General features: G+C 37.8%; 1 protein-coding gene across 19 annotated transcripts in view; it reads left to right on the top strand.

Annotated features, from left to right (window-relative positions):
• PTPRT (protein tyrosine phosphatase receptor type T) overlaps window positions 1-23,387 on the top strand; it is a 713,818-nt gene that overhangs the window by 356,207 nt on the left and 334,224 nt on the right. For all 19 annotated transcript variants that reach the window (XM_060772259.2, XM_060772263.2, XM_060772261.2 and 16 more), the window contains exon 7: window positions 11,498-11,791. In XM_060772259.2, coding sequence (XP_060628242.2) covers window positions 11,498-11,791 — 294 coding nt within the window. The remainder of the gene's footprint in view (window positions 1-11,497; window positions 11,792-23,387) is intronic.

Here is a 23,387-nt window from a genome sequence, read left to right as displayed (position 1 = left end):
TTTCTCCTTTATCAGTGAATGAATGCATTATCTGAAACTGCTGTGAATCAGAGTAAATCAGTTAGGAGAAAAATAAAAGCAGTTGACAGGCTCAAGAATCAGAAGAACTACTTTTTGCCCTTATGTTTTAATCTTACTACTTATGACAATGTAAAATTCTCTTTTGCATAGTGATTGCAATTAAAGTGGATATGGGACAAGATAAGAAGAGGAAAACAGATTCTTATCTGACCCTGTCCAAATGTTGAGGTGTTTTGGGAAGGCTTTATCACAGTCCCATCACGTCTGTGGACATGTTTTGTGGGGATGCTAGACATGTGCTCGAAATTCGTTCCAACCATTTCTACCATTTCTTTCATGTCTTCTGTTTCGTCAGAAGCATGAAGAGGGAAGTCCCCTCCCCATCCAAAAATCTACTTGAAATGAAAGCCTGCTTTTGCGCTCATTCGAACTTGCCTTCTTGCCTTGGAAAGAGAATGCATGTGTAGCGGGGTGTGCAGGCAGGCAGGCCTGGAACTCAGCTGCAGACATGCCCCAGGCCTACCTGCACACCCCAGCCACACACATACTCTTGGAGAGCGTGGCGGGGCATATGTGGCAGGGCATGCAGTCAGGCCTGGAGCATGCCTGCAGCTGAAAGCCTCTTACTTTAGAATAAGAGGCAGTTGGCTGCAGGTATTGCCAGGTATGCGTGTTTTCCGGGCCTGCCTACATGCCCTGCCACATATGCACTCTCTTTCCAAGGAGTATGCATGTGTGGTGTGGCGTGCTTTCAGGGCCAGAAAATGTGCAAACTTGCCAGTGCCTATAGCTGAGTGCCTCTTACTCTAGCATAGAAATGGCAGGTGCCATGTGAAGAATGCATGCTGGGAAGAGGAGACAGTGGGTGGGAAGCCCCCCACCCCCCACCCAATGGTCTGATTTTTGAGCCCCGAAATGAAAGAACTGAAAACAACCCTCCCAATTTCAGAAGGCTTACCAAAAATGGATCGGGACACCCAATGAAAGCCAGGACATGAAACAGGTCAAGGTTTACCCTGAATGCACATGTCTAGGGTATATATGAAAGGGACTTCTTGGTGGCTCTTCTCTGAGAGTGGAACTCCTTTCAATGGGGGGCTAGGTTGGTTGTCTATCTGCTTTCCAGCTACATGCAAAGATCTTATTTAGTCAGATGTTCAACCACAGTTTAATGTCCCTTATCTGAAATGCTTAGAACCAAGCGTGTTTGGAATTTCAGATCTTTTCAGATTTTGAAATATCTGTATTTGCATATATATACACAATGAGGTATTTTGGAACACATCTAAATACAATGATCATTAATGTTTCACATATGCCTTATATAGCCTGCAAGTAATCTTATACAACATTTTAATAAATCTGTACATTAAAAAAATTAGCGTACAGCAAACCACCAGAAACAAAGGTGTGTCAAGCACCCATGTGGACAATTTTGGAGCATTTCAGATTTTGGATTTCTAGATAAGGGATGCTCAACTTGTGTTTGGTATATGTTTAACAATACTAAAATAGACTGATTCTTCACGTTCCTTTCCCCAAACACTCATGCATCAAGACCCCATGCTTGCCACATCATTGTTTGAAATGAGTAGTTATCTAAAACACTTAAACTTTGTTCACCTGGATCATCTGTGATTCATTCCATGTCTAATTGGAGTAAAATGTCTTATAGCCCTTTGTAGGTTTTTATCCTGATTTAGTTTTCTAAATGCTGTAAAAATTAAAGTCTTTTCAGCTTTAAAAAACAATAAAGTAAACTAAAAGATTTGAGGTTTAAGGCGATAGCTAGTAGCAAATATATAATGTTTAAAACTAATAATGTAGAAATATCTTTGATAAATTGCTAGTATAAATCTTGGCATTTTTTAAAAATATATATCTATTTGTTGTATCATCTATATATTCATCTCTCCACAAGAATCAATAAAGCTCATTGGAAAAATTAAGTGAATGCTCAGATGGGGATGTGAAACATCCACAACAGGTAATAGTCATAAAACCAAATTAATAATGCTCTCCAAAAAGGATAAATCCAATTCTCTTTATCGGCTCATTTTCACTGCTTATTTCTATTTTGCTCATGAGCAGCACGGGATACGTCTTTACCCAGCGATGGATGACTCCGCCTCCCCCCCCCCCCCCCGCCACCCCCAAAATGAAAGCTCATTGACATTTCAAATCCAAATAGAAGTCCACCATGCATTGCAGAAGCTTTTATCTTGTTATTCACCTTGCGGCTATCAAGAAGATGACGACACAAACTTGTTTGGGCAATGTTTATCGTGCTCTCAGCAAAGAAAGCTTTCCTATTACCTTACTCATTGTCTGAGATGCAGAGGTACTTTTATTTTCTTCCATTCCTAAACAAGTGCATGTATGGGGTAATGTATACTTGTTTTTTATTGAATTTTGAAGTGCCTCATACTTCAGGATTAGAGAAAGATGCAGTTGTCTATTTCTAATACTTCCTCCCCCCCACCCCATGAATTCAGTTAGAAGTCTGTTCTGTACCATTTGCCCATTCTTTTTGATGTTGTGCTATTTTTTGAAGAAGTAAAAAAATAGTCTCTGTTTGTGTCTGTAATTTACACAGCTTGCACATGGTTGCATGTAACTTTTTCTTATTTCAGGAATTTTTATGATTTTTATGACTGTTCCTCATAGTAACATTTCTGCTGTCAGTTTTTGTTATTACTTTTAAGAGTAACTTCAAAAGATGCAAACATAATACAAAAGATGTCTGTATTTCAATTCATAAATTACTCCATCAGGTGACATTTAGGGACTTGTATACACTGGGAAGTTTAGTTCAGAGTAAATATGCCCCGGAGAAGCCCTGTATCTGGACCCATTGTTCACATGGCCAGGGAGCACAGGAAAGCATACACGTTACCTCTTCCATGTCACTTCTATCATTTCTAGCTGGCCACAGAGCTCTGTGTGAGCTCCTGGCCACTGTGGGTGCCTTCACTGTCACCAGAATGGCGTGTCTGGATCAAGAAGGTGAGGGTGGGGATTTTTGCCTCCTGCAGAGCTATTATTATATTTATTTGAATCCCGCTTCTTTCTTAAAAGAGGTGCAATGCAACCAGCAATACTAAAAAACAATACAATGTACAATTTAAAACCTATAACATATAAAAAGTAAAATAAAATTAAACATAATGAAATTTATGTATTAGGTTGAATGCTCCTAATTTAGATTCCTTATTTGTGCTGGAGCAGTTTTCTTCCTTCACAAATTCTCTTGTCAGATGGTGCACTTTTAGGAGTCTGTAAATACATTGTTGGAGGACTTCATTTAGCATTTGAATGATGTGTGAAAATTACAGAACATATAAAGTGAGAATGTGCAGAAACTAGATTTCTATTCAGGGCTGCTGCTTTCTTACTATATCTGTAAAAACCATCCACTCTTTCCTTGTAATAATATATTTCTTTGCCACATTCGCCCTGTTGATTGTTTTAATCACATGTTGCAGTTTCTGCCATGAGCAAGATTTAGCAGCACATAGAGATAAGAACATGAGAAGAACCAAGATGGGTTCGGCCAAAGGCGTAGCTAACAAAATATACTGTTCACACAGTAGGTAACCCGCTGCCTATGGGAAGCCCTCAAGCAGGACATAAATGCAATAAGACCATCCTGTTCATGTTCTCTAGCAAGTGTTCATACAAAGGGAGAATCTCTCTCATAGTCAAGGAGATACACATCAACATGAGTAGTACAAATAGTGATTTTTCTTTCTTAAATTCAAAACAATTAATATTCAAATACTATAATATAGAAAGAAAAACGTTTGCGGCTCTGTATATTGCAGTGTCATCTGTAATAATGTTCAATGTTCCCTGTATGTGTGAGAAATGGGTTAAAACACCTTCAGAAATTTTTGGTATTGTAAATAATGGAATAATTTTCTCTCTAAGACTTCTTTGGCATTTTCAGTGACTGGGCTGTATCCAAATGTATAATAAACAGTAATTTTTCAGAAGTAGATATAGCTAACCTTTCTCTGGTTCTTTAAAAATGTAATGATCTGTACTAATCAGTAATTTCTAGTCTTACTTAGCAACTATTCAAAAGTGGATACTAAAGACACAGTCTTCTTTGGGAATATACATATTTTATATCTATTTAAGTTCTTATATTTCTTCTAAATTAGCATATATACATATAAATTAAAATACGAAAATTGTATGCACATCTGTGTCTTCTTTTGTCCCCTTTTGAGTTTGATGTGTGTCCTCTTTTTTGAGTGGTGCATGAGTGGTCACAGTTATATGGATATTTACTAGTTAAAATAGAGGAACAGGATTGAATAGTGAATGTTAGTTTTCTGAAATTGTTCTCCATTTTGAAATTATGGATGGTAGTCCTGGAACTGCCCTACACTTTTCTCTGCCAATGTACATTCCTTTGCCTTTTGTTGTTCTCTATTTATCCCTAATGATAGCACTGCAGCTGTCTTCCAGTGACAGAAATAAACATAAAACACATTTTAGCAGATTTTTCTATCATATCCTTCTTGTTATTTAAGGTTATGAATTGCTAGGAAAGCTATTTCAGTGGGTGGATTGCAGACTTAGACACCCGTCCAAGAGCAATGCACAATAGTTTCAACTACAGAATTCATATTTTTATAGTGCTTAATAAATTAAAAGTTTATTAAGCTAATAGGTTTTTAGTAGGGTGTTTCCATTATGGAGATCTGGTCAAGTAAGTTTGGATCCCAGCAATAAATATCATTTCTTGAGATATATTTAGAATTAAGTATAGAACACAACTATAAGCAACAACTAGAACAGCTTGCCTGTGTGTATATTGGAAATCATAGAATCATAGAGTTGGATGGCCTCATGGGCCATTTAATCCAACCCCTTGTCAAGAAGCAGAAAAATCACGCCCAAAGCATCCCTGACAGATGGTCTTCCAGTCTCTGTTTAAAAGCCTCTAAAGAAGGAGCCTCCACCACACTCTGGGGCAGAGAGTTCCCCTGCTGAATAGATCTCACAGTTCTTAATGTTCAGGTGGAATCTCCTTTCCTGTAGCTTGAAACCATTGTTCCATATCCTAGGGCCCTTCCACAAAGCCCTATATCCCAGAATATTAAGGCAGATAATCCCACATTATCTGAGTGTGGACTAAGATAACACAGTTCAAAGCAGATATTGTGGGATTTTCTGCCTTGATATTCAGGGATATAGGGCTGTGTAGAAGGGCCCCTAGTCTACAGGGCAGCAGAAAACAAGCCCTGTTTCAGATTCAATTTTAAAATTACCATATTGTCTCCATCGCAGTACGACCTGCCACTCCTCCTCTCTGTGCCCTGCCTCCCTCCGCCCTTCTCCTCCTCCTCCCTCCCTCCCTCCTTCCCTCCCTCCCTCCCTCCTCCTCAGACAGTGTCGCTAAGGGACTTGGATTTTATTCTTGTCTTTTATTCTTCTCTTTTATACCCAGTGTACAAGACGACCCCTGACCTTTCATAAGATTTTCCAGGGCTAAAAAGTCATTTTATACCCCGGAAAATACGGTAGTAACTTTGTTTCAAAAAGTATGTATTTATTGGGACATACATAAATGCTGGATCATGATTCAACTATTTTAACTACTTATGGAGAACAAACTCTAAATTGTTTTATTTTTTGAACTGCTAAGAAATCACTGCTGCAAGTTACTTAGCCAAATGATCTGTGAATTTAACATATTTAGTCCCTTTTACACCAATGCAATCAAGCCATTTTTATTAGATTCTATTCACCATTTCTCAGAAGTTTTTTTCCTGAGATTTTTCTCCTTATCCCCACATAAAAGTATTCAGAATTTTCTCTGAATATTTTCCACCTCCTGCAGTGCCCTGGAACCATGTTAGATCCAGACACTGTGGAAGATGGAAACATATGACTAGACTATCAACACATATCTAGTGCTGTTACCAGAAGCTGAAACTTAAAAAAGAAAAACCAAATAAAATAGATATACTACTGGTGGTAATAATGATGAGACATACTCCTAAGAAACTGTTGAAATATTTCCTTTGATGTTTGCACCTACTTTAGTTTGAAATACCATTTGATATAAATTTTCTACTTCTTTCACGCGTTTTCATCTACTTGAAGCCATCATCTGTAAATAAAAACAGCTGTACATATTTATAATTTAAGTTCTGTTCTTTCACGTTTTTTGAATTAATAATTTTAAGAGCATGCACTTTAAGTATGCATAAAATAAAAAAAATCTGGAAGTTCTAGAAGTCTGCCTATTCAGATGAAAACATTTATTCCATCAAAATTATTTTATTCTTATTCTTTCCATATCACCTGTGAATTTAATCTGGTCTCTGCCACATTCTACGAGGGTTGAATGAAAAGTAATGCCTCCACCTTCGTTACTTGGGTTTGGATGGGGATATTTTAATAAATCAAACGCAGAAATAATCCTTAGAATGTGCTCTTTAACTACCACTATTCACTTTTCCACATAATCACCAGACAATTGGATACATTTCTGCCAACAATGAATAAGTTTTCTGAAGCCGGCACAGAAGAAGTTGACACTCTGTTCCTGCAACCAGCTTCCCACAGTTCTCTCAACATCTTCGTCAGAAGCATAATGATGCCCCCGAATAAACACTAGAAATAAATTAATCATTCTAATGATGGTTTGGGGTGATGGTTCATGGAGGCTTGGATGGTTCCTTGCTTTAGATGTGGATTCCAATATTGATGAAGGATTGAATTAGATTATTCTTGAGGGACCATACCAATTCTACCTTGCTACTTCCTTGTCATCTGCCTAATTATTTCAATTAATAATTAGGGAAAACTGTTGAAAGGGAGATAACATATTATTTTGCTTCATCCTCATGTAGTATGGCTCCTACTCTACTTCTGTTTCAGTTATTATTGGCTTGAGTCAGAGACTATCTACTATAGTAGGATTCCACAGAGACATTAAAATTGGCATTGCTACTTCCTGGTTACTCGTTTAAAAAACACTGAATCCTCATTATCATTTTCTGTGGCTCAATTATTTATATTCATTATCTTTGTGTGTAGGCATAGGAGAGTGTAACCTTATGTAAACAGCACTGTCTTTTTTCTGGACTAATTATCTGAATATGCATATAGCTTACTTAGCATACTTATTATAGTCCTGTTCTCTAGAGATTCTTAGTTAATATATGCTTCCTATCTCCATTCCCTCCTTGCACAATGAACTTCTATATGCTTTTGCTATTATTTCTTTGGTCATCAAATGTAAAGCACGCATAAATAATTCAAAGAGAGTTGCCTGATCTCAGGCATTTTAAATGACAACTGTGCTGATTGAAGCAAATGTCACATCTAATCAGAATGATAATATTTAGAATAAAGTCCTTTGTTCAGACAGTCATATGCAGGATATTACCATGATAAAGTAGAGCAAGGCCATGCTTCTTCTCTTACAACTGCTATTTTACTCCCATTATAGCTCTATCCCCCATAACAATGACTCAAGCAGGGTTTTCTGCACCCATACATAAGCACTACCACCATCAGTCTTCTCAACTGGAAAGAGCTTCCATTATTTGTGGGGTTATGTGATCTATAAACCTGAAAAGTCCTGGTTATATGGAGAGCTTCAGAGGGCAGAGGAGACTCTGCTATTGGGATTGGCATTCTCCAAACATGTAGAGCAATGAAGAAGAACCTGAGGCTAGCATGCTTTGGTGTCACCCTGTTCTGAATGACCCAATACCTAATGCTATTATGCAAGCAAAAAAAAAAGAAAGTGAAATCAAGTGTACTAGATTTGTACACCAGTTTAGTTTGGGTCACTGTCATTCAGTAAGAATATTGTGTCTCAGCATGATGCTTCCAATATTGCATCCTATTTTGTAATCATGTTACAGTATCCCTTGTGACATATATATGGGTATTCTGGAACATATATAAATGAATGTACTATATGTGATGTTTCTCATAGTTGTTAACCTTATAAAATGTAGTAGGATTTAAGATAAATGTACATCAAAAATATTCTGTAACAGTGATTACTCTTGGCTGAGTAAACTTTGGATTGACTTTATCATGCAATCATAAATGTCAATGTGTGACATCCCAAACGATGCTGTTTCTGTTTAGATAGCATACTACTATTGCTGCTTGGTCACTTGAATTATATTATTCTATGGAACTGAATCATGCATCCATCCAGTTGCTATTCATCTTGAACCCAGGTAGTCCTAAGCAGCATAGGCTGTGATAAGGAATGTTGGGATATGTAATTCAGTATAATGTTGCATGGCACCCATGTTCCACATCAGCACTGTTTCATTACATACACATGAATAGTTTGTTAGATTCACAGATTTATATCCTGTAACTGATTATAGGCTATTGAATAGGTGAGCAGAAAGAACACAAAAATTGGACTTTTGCTGTAAATAATGCTAAGCATAAGATACAAATGTCCTTGCATGATTCCATTGCCACATGCTTCTGTGTCACCAATTCCCATTGATCACATATTTTTTTTCCAATTTGTTGGGAAGGGGAAGATGGTTGTACCACCCACAATTCACTCTGCTTTTCCTTCATTGTTTTCTGCAATGAAAAGTTTTCTCCTCAGAAAACAGTTTTCAGTCTAGGGCTGTACACTGTTCCACTGTTCAAAATGGGCTCTGGATGATTTAGAATTTTTAGGCTCTGGTTCGCCCATAACAGCATGGGTGGCACAGCCATGGGTTGTTTTTTTTGCCACAACAAAACACACAACAGCTGAAAACACCTGTTTTTCCATTTCTTATGGATACATGTGGAGTGCGGAGCAGCAGCCATGCACTCACAGGGGATTCTCTGTTAGCCCTGTTGCTTGCGCCAATCAGAAGAAGAAAGCCATTCACGTGTCTTTTCACCAAGGTGGTCTATTAATACTCGGGCGAGTGCCTCTTTTTCCTGTGGTATCCTGGCTGTTGAGAAAGAGAGAGAGAGATTGTGTGCTAGCTAGTAGGCTTGGGCGGTTTCGTTTGTTAATTTCGTAATTCGTTATTAATTCGTATTTAAATTAGCTTATGATCCAATATTGAGCCATGCAGGAATTGTGTGAGGAGTAATAAAGATTTGAAACAATTTTTTCAATTTATTTCATAATTATTTCGTAATTATTTTCACATGTCTGGTGCAAGTTTTATAGTTGTTTGTTTTATCACACCAACAGTCAACAACAGAGGGAGAGGGAAGCTTCAGAAGTTCCTCCTGTCCCATTTGGAGGTTTTTTTTAGCATAGTGCGCAATCTCGTCCGCCATTAATGAATCGATTCGTAATTTTATGAAATTTCGTAAATTTCAAAAATGTTTAAAGGAAAATTTCGGAATTATTAAAAAAAAACGAAACGCAAGGGCCCTCTAAAAACAAAACGAGTTTAGAACCAAATTTTTCGGTGGTTACCCAAGCCTACTAGCTAGCTCTAAGTGCAATTGCTTCTTTGGATTGTGTTTTGCCTCAATTCTTTACCTTTGGCAATTTAATTAAATGTTCTTAGTTTAATATCATTCAGTCTTTCTTTAAAAAAACCCCAAAATATCTGGAGAAGGGAGGATTGATGTAGATTGGGGGGTGATTTTGAAAAGGTTTGTTTAAATATTGGGGTGGTTTATTGAAGGGGGAGGATAGCCTGACTCCCTTGATTCCCTGTAAGTTGTTTGTTGTTCATCTTGTTGACTCTTGTATTTTTGTTGTGGTTTCTGTGTGTGTGTGCTCCTTCTCTCATACAAGAAGGCTGAGCCTATTCCCCTCCTCCAAAATAAAAAGATATATATATATACACACAGATACACACACACACACACTAATAAATATAAATATAAACATACAAATACATATACATATATATAAAGAAGGAGGAGGAGGAGGAGGAAGATAGGGAGTGGCCATGATATAGGTACTGCTGGGTCAAGTGGCCAAGTTTTCAGGAGAGCTAAAGCCAGAGTGAGAGGGAGAGAGAGCGGTACTACTGAATCTCAATCAGATATTCCCACTGGATTCCTTTTTGGGGTTTTTAAGGGAGATTTTATTTCTAGAAATAATTTCCTAAAAATCAGTGGATGATCCAAACATTCTAAAACCTGGTGGGCTTACAGTGATAAATCCACCACGTGTGGCCATTTTTGTCCCAATAGCCCTAAAAATGATGGAAAAGGAAGTCTATGAATTTCCCCAATCTTATTTATTTATTTATTTATTTATTTATTTATTTATTTACAGTATTTATATACCACCTTTCTCACCCCTGGGGGGACTCAAAGCTGCCAGTGGGCTGGATCTTCCTGGTGTGAAAATTGACCGTCGTGTTGTTGGGTCAAAAATGGCATTTTGCTCTCGTGAATTTGGGCAGCTCACAAAAAATGGAATGGGAGAACCCAAAAACCAGACTCCAAAAACAGAACAGACAAGAAACAATCGGGGACCGCAAGTCACCTCACAACAAATCATTCCCCCAGGCACTAACAAGCCACACCTAAAAACTGTCAGGCCATCAAATGTTAATCAAGGTAACCAATTGAAACATTCATACCTAGCTCCAACAGAGAAAAGTTCTTTCTCCCACTCTGGACATTCCACAGATATATAAACCCAATTTTCCTAGTTTCCAACAGACTTCACAACCTTTGAGGATGCTTGCTATAGATGCAGGTAAAATGTCAGGAGAGTATGCTTCTAGAACATGGCCATGCAGTCAGAAAAACCTACAACAACCCAGTGATTCCAGCCATGAAAGCCTTTGACAATACATAGAACAGGGTTTACCTGAAAAGCACACCCCTATTTCAGTCCAAAAAGGCATATATGCATTTCCACCACAGAATAAGTCCTGAACTGCATAGATTTCTCCCCAACTGTGATTTTCAGATACTTTTCATTCACTTGTGAAAATAAGCTGCTCAGGAACCTATAGCCTTCTATGTGGATGGGAATGAAGATGCCTGCCAGTGCTTTCCCATGCTTTGCTGAGCCTGTAACAATTTCACTTTTTAAAACCTCTGTTGCTGTGACACCACTGCCACTAACATAGATACAATTACACCAAAATTATTGATCAGAACAATTGCTGACCAAACCCACTAAACAAACAAACTTAAATAGTTACTGAACTACAGCTGCCATTAATGACTGCAGTACAGTCCATGGTGAGAAATCACTAAACATGCAACATTTGAAGAACTATGTTAGTCTGATCTCTGAGGAAGAAAGAAAAGTGAATGAGACAGAGTGCCCCCATTTCTTTTAAAAATGTTTTTAAGAACTCTTCTAAATAAAACACTATTAATTAATGTGCTAGTGGATGAAAAGTTTGAATAAATGTCTTAAAAGTCGCCTCATGGATAATAGTCTATTCGAATCCATTTAAACATGGTTTGCTACTTCTGAAAAATCTCTATATAATGAAAGAAACTAGGAATCATGAATCTCTTCTTTCTTTCTTTTTTGCAGAACCTCCCACTCCTATTGCACCCCCTGAACTTCTAGCAGTTGGAGCCACATATCTGTGGATCAAACCAAATGCCAACTCTATTATTGGTGATGGGCCTATTATCCTGAAAGAGGTGGAATATCGTACAACCAATGGGAACTGGGCTGAAACCCACATTGTTGATTCACCCAATTACAAGTTATGGCATTTGGACCCAGATGTGGAATATGAGATCAGAGTGCTTCTTACTCGTCCTGGAGAAGGAGGAACTGGACCTCCTGGGCCTCCACTCACAACAAGAACAAAATGTGCAGGTAAGCCATTTTGGTTCTAACAGCAAGTGCTTTGCGAGTAGAATAAAACCAGAGCAATATTATTATAGTGCTTTTCTATTTCTCAGGGGTCAACTTAAATATATATTAAGTATAGGATATTTTTATTTTTTTATTTTTAAACTTGGTTGTGACTCCCTTCTAGTACACAAGTTTACAGATGTTTTCTAGGATGTTCATTTTATTGTTGTTGTTTTAGATATTATCCATAGATTCCAGTTGTTTTAACAATCCTGTGGAATGGGAGGTTGATTGAAACAGAAGTGAAGGTTCTGTTTCATGCTGTCTCTTCTGTGGTACTGATTTTCCTGTTTTATTGTATTGCGGTCACATCTCTGGAATACAGTGTCATATCTCTGCAATGTAATAATGAGAAGGGAACTGGCCACAAACATGGTGTTTGACATTCACCAAACTAGGTTTGTGGCATTTTAGACAAAGATTAACAAAGGAAGAATGTAAGCAGCAGAAAGCGTTGGCAAAAACGGCCCCAATATCTTTGTACTCTGGAGGTAGGGGAGGATCTGTGGCCTCCCATGATCAGTAATAATCATTCTGGCTGGGGCTTAGAGGCATTTGGAGTACAGCAACATCTTAGGGATCACTGATCTCCAACCCTATTGCAAAGGCACTATTGAATTGAAATGGCAGTGGCTATCAGCAAAGTAGATTTTTTTCCGGCAAAGCTTTCAGACATCTTTACCAAATAGTAAAATAATAATTCCTTAAAGATACAAAAAGGAAAGGCAGGAGAAAATGTTACAAAGAATTCCTGCTATTGTCATTGAAAGATATTGGAAGAATGTAGCTATTGCTTCAGATATCTCTGACAAGATGTGTAGATGTGTATGTGTTCAACATGGAAACACATTAATACTGTTTGACTCAAAATAGAGATAAACCCCAAATTTAACTAAATCCTTGAGAAATGAGAAAGGTGACTCAATTAATTGCTACCATTGGGGTTGTCAGAACTGATTTAAAATATATAATGTGAGTGACTGTCCCCAGCCCTTTGGACATGAAATCACATTGACAAGGTAGGCCATTTTCAGGCAGAGTGATGTACCTTTCTGTTGTTGGTCAAAAATTCAATTATAATTCCTCTCCTCCCAACCAAGTGTATTTTGAAACTGTGTAAAAGCCCTCCCCCCCTCCTCCAATTCTGGGATTGTAGCCAGAAAATTTCATTAGCTTAGTCCTATTATGTTGTTGGTTAACTAATTTTGTTAGTTTTCTATCTTCTTTTCTTTACTGCTCCCAGTTTCTCAAGATGTAGTCTGTTACTCCTTGCACATGCTCCCATGATAGCTTGTGTGTCTTGCAATCTTCTCAGGACAGTGAGTTTTGCTTGAGTTCATTTTCCTTTGCTACAGAAACTGTGTTGCATTAGCTAGTAGTGTTATGTGTTGTAACCCATTTACCATATTGTTATGTCCCAATGCAATAATTCTGTATATATTGATTCAAAAAGATAGCTATGTGTGCTAGTTTATTGACTCTAGTCTTCTCAAAAAATTGCTACGGTTGAAAGATCCCTTATAGGCATGTTTGGTCAGCAAGCAAGTCTCCTGCCACCATAGTGAGTGAGTTAGTGGATTGGAAGTATTTGATTTGATCCACTCCTATGACCCTATACAAATTAGAGCCATCTCTTTTTCTTGTTAGTCTGTAATCCAAGCACACAAGTGTTCTCTCTCTCTCTCTCTCTCTCTCTCTGTGTGTGTGTGATATATCTCATTCAGTAATCATCAGATTTCTTTGGGTATGGAACAGGAAAGAAGATTTGCCTTTGGAGTTGCAGGTGAGTGAGAGGTGAAAAATATGGATTCTAGGTTCCCAGTAGGCTCATTATTGGAGAACATGCCAGCCTCATCCTCCCAAAGACTGCTATCACTGTCAAATTCTACAGCCTGCAGCCAAAATCCATTTTGTAAAGAATTGTTTTAAATGACTGCGGTGGAAAACGGAATGACTCTAAAAAGTTAAAACTGCCAGAGTTTTAAGCCTGGTTGCTCAGTAATATCAGAAGCAGGCACTTCATTGCCAGCCACATCTTGCCCTTTTTAATATGGGACATTATAGCTCACAAATGATCCCAGTGTGTTAAGGGGAGATTCATGTTCCTTAAAAAATATTTTAATATGATGTGTTATACTTAATATACCGTGCATCTGCTATACTCCATGCAACTTTCATATCAGTATATAACTTTTTTCAAGAGAAGTTTATGTGGTCTTGGGGCCATAAAAAGAGAATTTTCAATATTTGAATGCCTGCACCTGGGAAGAATATTTAAGAATTTCACAACTGAACATCTGTTTTATTATTGAAGGGAACAATCATGAAAATAGCACTCGTCAAATTTGTGTGTGTGTGTGTGTGTGGTCCCAGTTGCAGAGTAAATAGGCTCCATCTTCTTTAGTGCTGGAGATTTCCTGTTCCCAGATATCCATGTAATTTCCACAGGCTTGGAGAAGTGCAAGCAAACCTATCTATCAGATGCTAAGTTAGGCCTAAGAATCCAGGACACAGGCTTATGTTCATTACTGGGCTTATAAGTTAATTTCCAATGCAACCTCCATCAGTCAGATCAGGTGCTTTGCCCCCTCACTTTATTGCAACTCATAAACATACATTTACCAAAACCTGGTATGATTTTATCATGGAACGAATAATAATAATAATAATAATAATAATAATAATAATAATAATAATGCCTCAGGGTGGATTCCAAACAAAATTTATACAGCACAAACTAAGATTAAATAAAAAGCACAGCCTGTTATAACAGACATAAGACAAAACATCTAATGGAAACAATAATTTCCCAATGATATCCAATTGGGAAAAATATGTGATCTGTATGCTCATCAGTATTTCCATGGGGAAGCACTGTGAGACCCTTATTTTACCACTCCTATGACCATATGTAAAGTTCTATCTAAATCACCACTACCACCATATGTGAAGACTTCCACAATCTCATTATTGCCAACAGGTGGGGTATAAGGCTTACTCTTGTCCCCACCTCTGCTGTCAATATAAGGGACCTCCACCTATTTGACTGCTGTGGCCACTAACAATGGGGACCTATTATATGTCTACAAAGTTCCTTACTGGACACCTGCACACTTTATCCCTTGCTTCCATCATGTTGATATCATGTCTGAAACCATCCCATGTTCCCAGAGATCAAAGGTGTATACTATACAACACACTTGCTGTACACTTCACAATGCTATAACTACACAGGCAGTCCCCAAGCTACAAACAAGATAGGTTCTGTAGGTTTGTTCTTAAGTTGAATTTGTTGGAACAAGTACATTTTAAGTGTACCTCCAACCATTTATATATATATATATATATATATATATATATATATATATATGGATTTTCATAGGGATATTTGGATATCATAGGATATCATAGGGAAGGATGGATATCATAGGGAGTTTCGGAGTGCAATGTCATCTGTACGCGGATGATGTCCAACTCTGTCACTCCTTTCCACCTGCTACTAAGGAGGCTGTCGAGGTCCTGAACCGGTGCTTGGCCGCTGTGACGGTCTGGATGAGGGCGAACAAATTGAAATTGAATCCAAACAAGACAGAGGTACTCCTGGTTAGTCGTAAGGCCGAACAGGGTATAGGGTTACAGCCTGTGTTGGATGGGGTCGCACTCCCCCTGAAGACGCAGGTTCGCAGTTTGGGTGTGATCCTGGACTCATCGCTGAGCCTGGAACCCCAGGTTTCGGCGGTGACCAGGGGAGCATTCGCACAGTTAAAACTCGTGTGCCAACTGTGCCCGTACCTTGGGAAGTCTGACTTGGCCACGGTAGTCCACGCTCTGGTTACAGTAGTCCGTTTAGACTACTGCAACGCTCTCTACGTGGGGTTGCCTTTGAAGACGGCTCAGAAGCTCCAATTAGTCCAACGTTCGGCAGCCATGATACTAACAGGAGCGGAGCGCAGGGAGCATACAACTCCTCTGCTGCACCAGCTCCACTGGCTGCCGATTTGCTACCGGGCTCAATTCAAAGTGCTGGCATTGGCCTTTAAAGCCCTAAACGGTTCTGGCCCAACCTACCTATCCGAACGTATCTCGGCCTATCATCCCACCAGGACCCTAAGATCTTCTGGGGAGGCCCTGCTCTCTATCCCGCCTGCTTCACAGGTGCGGCTGGTGGGGACGAGAGACAGGGCCTTTTCTGTGGTGGCCCCTCGGCTATGGAACGCCCTTCCCATGGAGGTAAGATCAGCCCCCTCGCTGATCGTGTTCCGAAGAAGATTAAAAACCTGGATGTTCGAACAGGCATTTGGTTAATCGGTGCAATGAATGTGATGATTACAGGAATGGTAATATGGACGATGAAACTGGATCACGATTTTAGTCATGAGTCTCTGTGAGAATTGAATTTTGAAATATTTGGCTTGTTGTAGAAACAAGGTGATGTAAAGCTTCAGTGGAGACACCTTTTCCCCAGAATAAGTCTTCCAGCAGTGAATTTCCCTTCTTAGGGGTAGATTTCCTCTTACTTCCTGTTGTCTCACCCCTGTTCTTAACTATGAGTCATTTGTAAGTCAGATGTTTGTAACTTGGGGACTGTCTGTACCTTGTTAGCTGTAGATAAACAAACAAAACAGATTAATAATTTAATACATGTAAAAACAAATATTCCATTCTCTCACATTTTTATTTATTTATTTACTATACTTATACCACCTTTCTCAGCCTTATCGGCGACTCAAGGCGGTTTACAACAAGTCAGTACACATAACAACAAAATACAAAATGAACATTAAAACAGTATAAAACCACAATAGCAACAATAATTGACTGCTCTAAGCTCAAATAAAGAACAAAATTGTCCTTGTTGGTTTCTCTTTCTTCTTTTCTCCAGAGGCAAAACCCCTAGTTATATCTGATACTTGAATGGTACTTCTCTACAAATACCCAACTTATCAATTCCTAAATCTGACTGACTCTTTTAACCATAATCCTTACATCAAACTGGTTCATCTACTGCCAACTGCCAGAGCAACTGTCAACCACCATTCTTCTTTAAATCCCTTCAAACATTTCACCATTTGTCAGGTGGGGGTATCCCTTCTTCATAGACTGAGATAGTATGATTTGACCAAGGTTATTAAGTGGGCAACCATGGTTGAGTTGAACCTTAATCTCCAGAGTAGCAATCCAAATTATCTTAAAATAACACAACATTTTCTACAAAATGTCCATAAAAATCACAAAGTTTTCCCTAAAGGCCCTTAGGGATTCAGGCAACATGGTCAGCCCTATCTGGGGTGCAGGTGGATTTTCGTTATTCTCACTGATATGCCATCCCATGAGTTAGGTAAGTTGGTTTCTATTGGATGGCAAATAGGTCAACTGATGTGTGAATATGATCTTGGGCCCGTCCAATCTTTTAACATCTGTAACCAATAAAGATTGGAACTTTTTTATTCAAATCCACACTCTCTGTGTATGCCTTTGGTAAGTGGAGCTGCATGAGGCACTGTATCTTGTAGTCATAGCTGCAAGATTAAAAATTACAATTTTAAACTTCATATGGTAGAAGTTAATATGTGCTCTTATATGTTTACTCTTTTTGCTTCGGTTTAGATTAAATCAGATCTTTATGGTTGTCCTTCTCTTTCATATATTTATGAAGTCATAAAGTACTTTGTATCCCAGTTGTACAGCAGTGTTTAAAGCATGTTTTTTTTCTCTTTTCTTATTTAAATCAAAATAAGTATGTCCAATAATAGTTCAATATGAACTTAAGAAACTGATACAGCTGTCATTGTTGATGAGTGAAATAACTTTATAGAGTGAATGTTTACTTCCTGAAGGCCATTGCATGTATTGGGTTGTTGTAGGTTTTTTGGGCTGTATGGCCATGTTCTAGAAGAGTTATCTTCGGATGTTTCTCCTGCATCTATGGCAGGCATCCTCAGAGTTGTGAGGTCCTCACAACCTCTGAGTATGCCTTCCATAGATGCAGGCTAAATGTGAGGAAAGAATGCTTCTAGAACATGGCTATACAGCCCGAAAAACCTACAACAACCCAGTGATTCTGGCCATGAAAGCTTTCAACAATAAATTGTATGTATTGCTAGTGTTTTATTAAATTGGAGAACAGTCATATCAAGTACTGATTTACTATATCCTAACTACATGTTACACTAAAGTGGATAATCTCATTTGTATTGTGAAACCATTGCATACCCATACAAAAGATGGTGGTGTTTAAATCCCGCTGATACAGCTGTAATAATTTTTTTTAAAGCAGGATTTCATGAGTCTTTACTGTTGCTGATGTTCAGAAATCATATTCAAAATAAAGCAAACCCACCTCTGGACATCTTGTATGCTCTCATGGAGGAGAACACATGTCTGCCAGAACTTTAAAAGGAATTGTACATTAGCAAGTGAATGCCAGGTCTTAGAAGTTTTTCCTTTTCAGGAAATAACAAGCAAAAGAGATGCTGTCAGAAAGACACTAAAGCTTGGTTTAGATGTTGTATATCAAGTTGGTCGAAGAAATGTCCAAGGGGCTATGTTGCCCCACTGGAAACATAATCAGTTAGAACAAAAATAAGCTACTGCTCAAACTGGGTGATGTAATCTTACTGTTGTGTAGTTTGCTGCCAAAATTTGGTTGCAAAAGCACAGCAGCAGTCCCTTGTCTCCTGTTAGAAAATAAGGTCCATTTATACTGCTGCTTCTATTATCAGCACAATATTCCCAGAAAATCCCAACAAGCTGTCAAAGAACTATGTGTTAATAAAGTTTTGAGCATTTCTGATTCCCTCCCCCCCCCCCCAGAGGTGGCAGAGAAGCAGTCAAATAGGAGTGACAAAAACCTGTAGAACATTGCATCTAGCAAACCCTTTCTTTTGGAAAACTGGAATCGTTGCGCTGTAATTGTATTTTTATTTATTCTCAAATTAATGAATTTATTATAGAAATCTTGAGTTGGTTTTAATCAAATGTATACATTTATGAAAAAATAAATAGGTTTATTTAAATATAACAAATTTGCCAGCAACAGCAAAACACAAAACAAAGATGGAAAACAAAGCAACTGTCCTGAAAAAAAAATGCACAGCTTCCCACTAGGGATGTGTGATCCCTTTAAAAATGGTTCAAAAGCCATACCCGGCCGGGAGGGGGGGGGGTGCTGACATTTTGTTTCTAAAGTGTTTGTAAAGGATAGTTTAACTGTCAGATGTATAAGGCAGAATGTAATAACAAATACAGAAGACACAAATTCTCTCAGTACGCTTTGATTTAAAGAATTCACCATTTTGTATTCAAATACGAGTAGGTAACCTGGGCTTATTTCTAGGTAACAGAAGTTGGACTGCCATTTGTCTGAAACACTGTAGATTTCCTTTCTTAGTAGGAAACAGGACTAGAAAATTCTTAAGAAACCTTATTTGTTCAGATTTTCATAATAATTATATATTTCTAATTCCTTCAAAATGATGTATGCCCAAATACTGAGCTGAATAGCCTCAGCTTGTAAGAAGATCAGGTCTGTTTATGTGCAAGTATTGAATACAATTTATGCATGCTGTTAGACTTTATCAGTATGCTTTTGTATCTTTATTTTCTTCTTTTTTCATTGATATGACTCTGTTGAAGTCATATTTATTTAAAGTGTCTGCAGAAACAAGACTACATTTGTTGTAATGATTGAATTAATACAATTGCATACTCCCCCCCCCCCCCCCCCCCAAATATAGCAGCTAGGCAGTATCATAGTGTATTAGAAAAAAATATTGGGTGATATAGAGATAACATACGTGGAAGGAAGGAGAAAAGCCTCATAATAGATATCTACTGTTCTAATCAATAGTACCAGTTTGTGGCATTTTAAAATAAAATAGCACTCTACAAAATATACTTCTGTTCAATAAGAAGAGGCAGTTTTCCAAATATGTTATTTTTCTTATCTATAATTTCCAAATATAGCACAGTATGTGGAAGTCTTGTTCTTTCATCTCAGCAGTAAATTTGGAGAGTGACTAGATTATTTTAATAGATACTGAGACAGACAACAATGCATTTTTGAGGGGTACTTTTATTTGCTCACTAGTTTGAAGATTTTAAAGAAATAGTGTCAGTACTATTGTTCAATGGAATCAACATATTTCCTTTTACAATGCTTATACAGCATTATCAGTATAGTAAGTAAGACCTGAGTATCAAAAGTTATGTTAATTTAAACAACCGATGAGGGACATTTCTCAATAACTTAGCCTTCCCTTTCTTACTTCTTTACAAGTTTGTCTTTCTTTTTCATTTTTCAACCCTTGAACACATCTAGTGCAGCTTCCAAATAGTATTCTCCCTTTCACTTTAATATTTGTGCTGCACAATAAGATAAGGCAGCCTTCTCCAACCCAGTGCTGTCCAGATGTGTTGAGCTATGCCCACTTAATCATCATTAGCTTCCATGGTGGCAGGGGATGTGATATGTTTGTTTGTGTCATTGACCGGTGTAGCTACATTACAGATAATGTAAGGCTGAATTAGGTTGAGAAATCAATTGTAATTGCAGTTGGTCAAAGTATTTACAAGCAGGTCACTAATATTCACATTTGTACTTATGGAAATGACTATGACCCGACACCTATTCACATTACACAATTTATAGCACAATTTTCACTTTATTTGCCTATGTATCTTGGGTGTTGGAGCTTGATAAGACACTGCAGCTCATTGGCACAGTATTATAAAGGCCCCTCTTTCAATTGCAAATCTCAGTATTCCATGGGATGTTGTCATGGCAGTTGAAGTGGAATATGTTACTGTAATTGAATAGTGTGAATCAGCCCTCACAGAAGATCACCTTGCACAGGGAAATAATTTGTAGAGTTTGCTCACAGGGCCATCTTGACTGTTGAACCACTGTGATTGCTACTGTCTGTTATTTTCTTAAGAGAAGGTATAAAAACCTTTTTGTTAGGTAACCCAGTAAAAATGAAAAGATATATTAAAATGTCCTTTAAACAGTATATTCAGATTTTATCTTGACTGTGAGGATCCAATTATCCACATCTAGGCTGTGACACAGAAAATGTGTGCACAAATGGACAGGGTGATTGTTGGCAATAAAAAGGGAAGTGCTTAGCAAGAAAATAGTGCATACCCTTTGCAAGGTTTAATTTCTTTGTAGACTCTGTGGATACACACATATGGGCTTACTGTACCTGTGTAGGCTGTAACGGAAAGCTTTCCAAGCTCTGATTTTCAACTTTTGGTGGTAACCCCCCCATACCTCCCCAGGATATAAAAGGTGCCTTGAAGCCTGCCCCACAATTTCATTTTTTCCACTGCTGCAGCAGCTTCTTCTGAAATTTTACTCATGTCAATCTCACACCTTTCTCCAAGAAGGATGTCGATGACTCACTTCAAGTGCTTTCTCCAGTGTCCTCCTGCCCTGCTCAAAACGGGAGATTGGTTCACTACCCTCAACCTCCACAATGCATACTTCCACACTACAGTGCTCCATGCCCACCAGCAATTCCTAGCCTTCAGGGTACATTGACACACATAATAATGTTAATATTATAATAATAATTTATATGTAACCTGCCCTATCTCCCTGAGGGTACTCAGGGTGGCTTCTAGCAAAATAAAACACAGTGGCATACATTCAATGCCAAAAGTAACATATAACAAAGACAGACTCAGTTACATTAAAGTAACAACTTAAACTAAACAGACGTTTATACATCTCAGACTTTCTATATAATAAGTTCTTAAAACACTTAAAAATTGGGCTAAAAGTGATTTTTTGAGTTAAGATGGTATACAGCTTACAAACAAAGGTAGGTGTCCAACAGTTTGGTAGAGGTATATATCAGGATTTAATTAATCCCCCTCCTCTCCATACGCTAAAGTGCATAAGTAGGTTTTTAACAGCTTTTTAAAGGAGAGGAGGGAGGGGGTGTTCCAGAGGGAGGGAGTGACCATGAAGCAGGCCCCCTCCCTTGCTCCCACCAACCATGCTTGAGATGGGGGTGTGATGGACAGCAAGCCTCCTCCGCTGATTTCACCAGTGGCTTTCAGTTTCTCAGAGACCTTAGAAAGACAAGGTGAGATGTAGATATACTTCTGTGAAAGATGGCACAAGGCAGTACTGGAGGCAGCGGCAAGTAATCCACAAATAATCAAATCCGCAGAAGTCAAATACCCAAACGTGGTGAGTTGACTTCGTATGTGCAAGCTGCAGTTCTTTTGACAGTGGGATGAACAGAAACAATGATTTCCTGATGAACTACATATGTGGAGTTTGTTCCAAAAAGATACCAAATCAATCTGAACAAATTTTAGAGGAATCAAGAAAAGATAGATTGTTCAAGCAAATAAAAAGTATGCCTTTTAAGCATTCATTTTGTTTACATGTCATAAGATGATTTCATTCTTAAATTGAGAAGCCTTCAGGAGAAAGGTTTTTTTCTGTGTGTCTTCTTCATTTTGTTACAGAATAGCAACTCACTCAGAGATCTGTCTCTTTATGTACAAATTGCAGCTTGCTCTGGAGCTATTTTTGATGGGAATCTTCAAAAATGTGAATTTGGCCTACCTTGCTTTTTTAAAATTTTCCATTTCCCTTTCCTTCTACAGCCCCCTTAATCTATGTTCAGGCTGCCATGATAATAAATAAAAATACAACATGCTGATGATTTGAAAGTATGAGATGTTGTTTGAGAGATTTTGTTTATTTTCTTTTACTAAGAAACAATAGTTTTGACAAATTTGTTTTACTAAAAGGATTAACCTCAAAGTATATTAAATGGATAACAAGCATAAAGGTAGTAACTTTGAATTCACCAGTAAATTGGAGGATATTTGAATTGTAACTTCCTTGATCAAGCTTCCACACCCTACCTTTAATATTTTTTAAAGACAATATCTTTATGCAGCATTGTATATTCTGTAGTTTTACAACATAGGATGAAGAAGACACTTTCAAAATTAGTTAGTTTATTTACCCAACTATTACTTGTAATCCTCTGACATTATATCCTAAAATATGTCTTCCTTTGCTGCTGGATAAAGACTTTGATAGCCTTTCTAGGTATCACTGTACTTAGAATTTTGGGTATTTTTTTTGTCTGCAACTATGTTCATATGTGTTCATATTTCACAGGACGTAATGTGTCAATAGGTGACCTACCTATTGACACATATACCTATATATTTTATTTATTTATTTACTTTACTTTACTTTACTTATATACCACTGTTCTCAGCCCGAAGGCGACTCACGGCGGTTCACAACCAATAAAGAAGCAAAAGTTTCAATGCAACAATATAAAAACTTTCAACAACTTAACACATTACATAAATTAGACAATTACTGCAGTAACCAATCACTATCGTCTCATCATCAAAACCATAATCCAGATTCGTCATCCATTGTTCCATTCCTGTGTTCATTACCAGTCATTGCACTAGTTATTCGAACACCTGCACAAACAGCCAGGTCTTCAAAAAATTCTAAAATTGCAACAGCAAAAACAGCAGAGAGAAAAATAGGTAGGGACATTTAATC

Source organism: Anolis sagrei, chromosome 4, assembly GCF_037176765.1.
Source record: "Anolis sagrei isolate rAnoSag1 chromosome 4, rAnoSag1.mat, whole genome shotgun sequence".
Lineage (NCBI taxonomy): Eukaryota > Metazoa > Chordata > Lepidosauria > Squamata > Dactyloidae > Anolis > Anolis sagrei.
The sequence above is the reverse complement of the archived record's forward strand: the minus strand, read 5'-3'. Positions and strand labels throughout refer to the sequence as shown.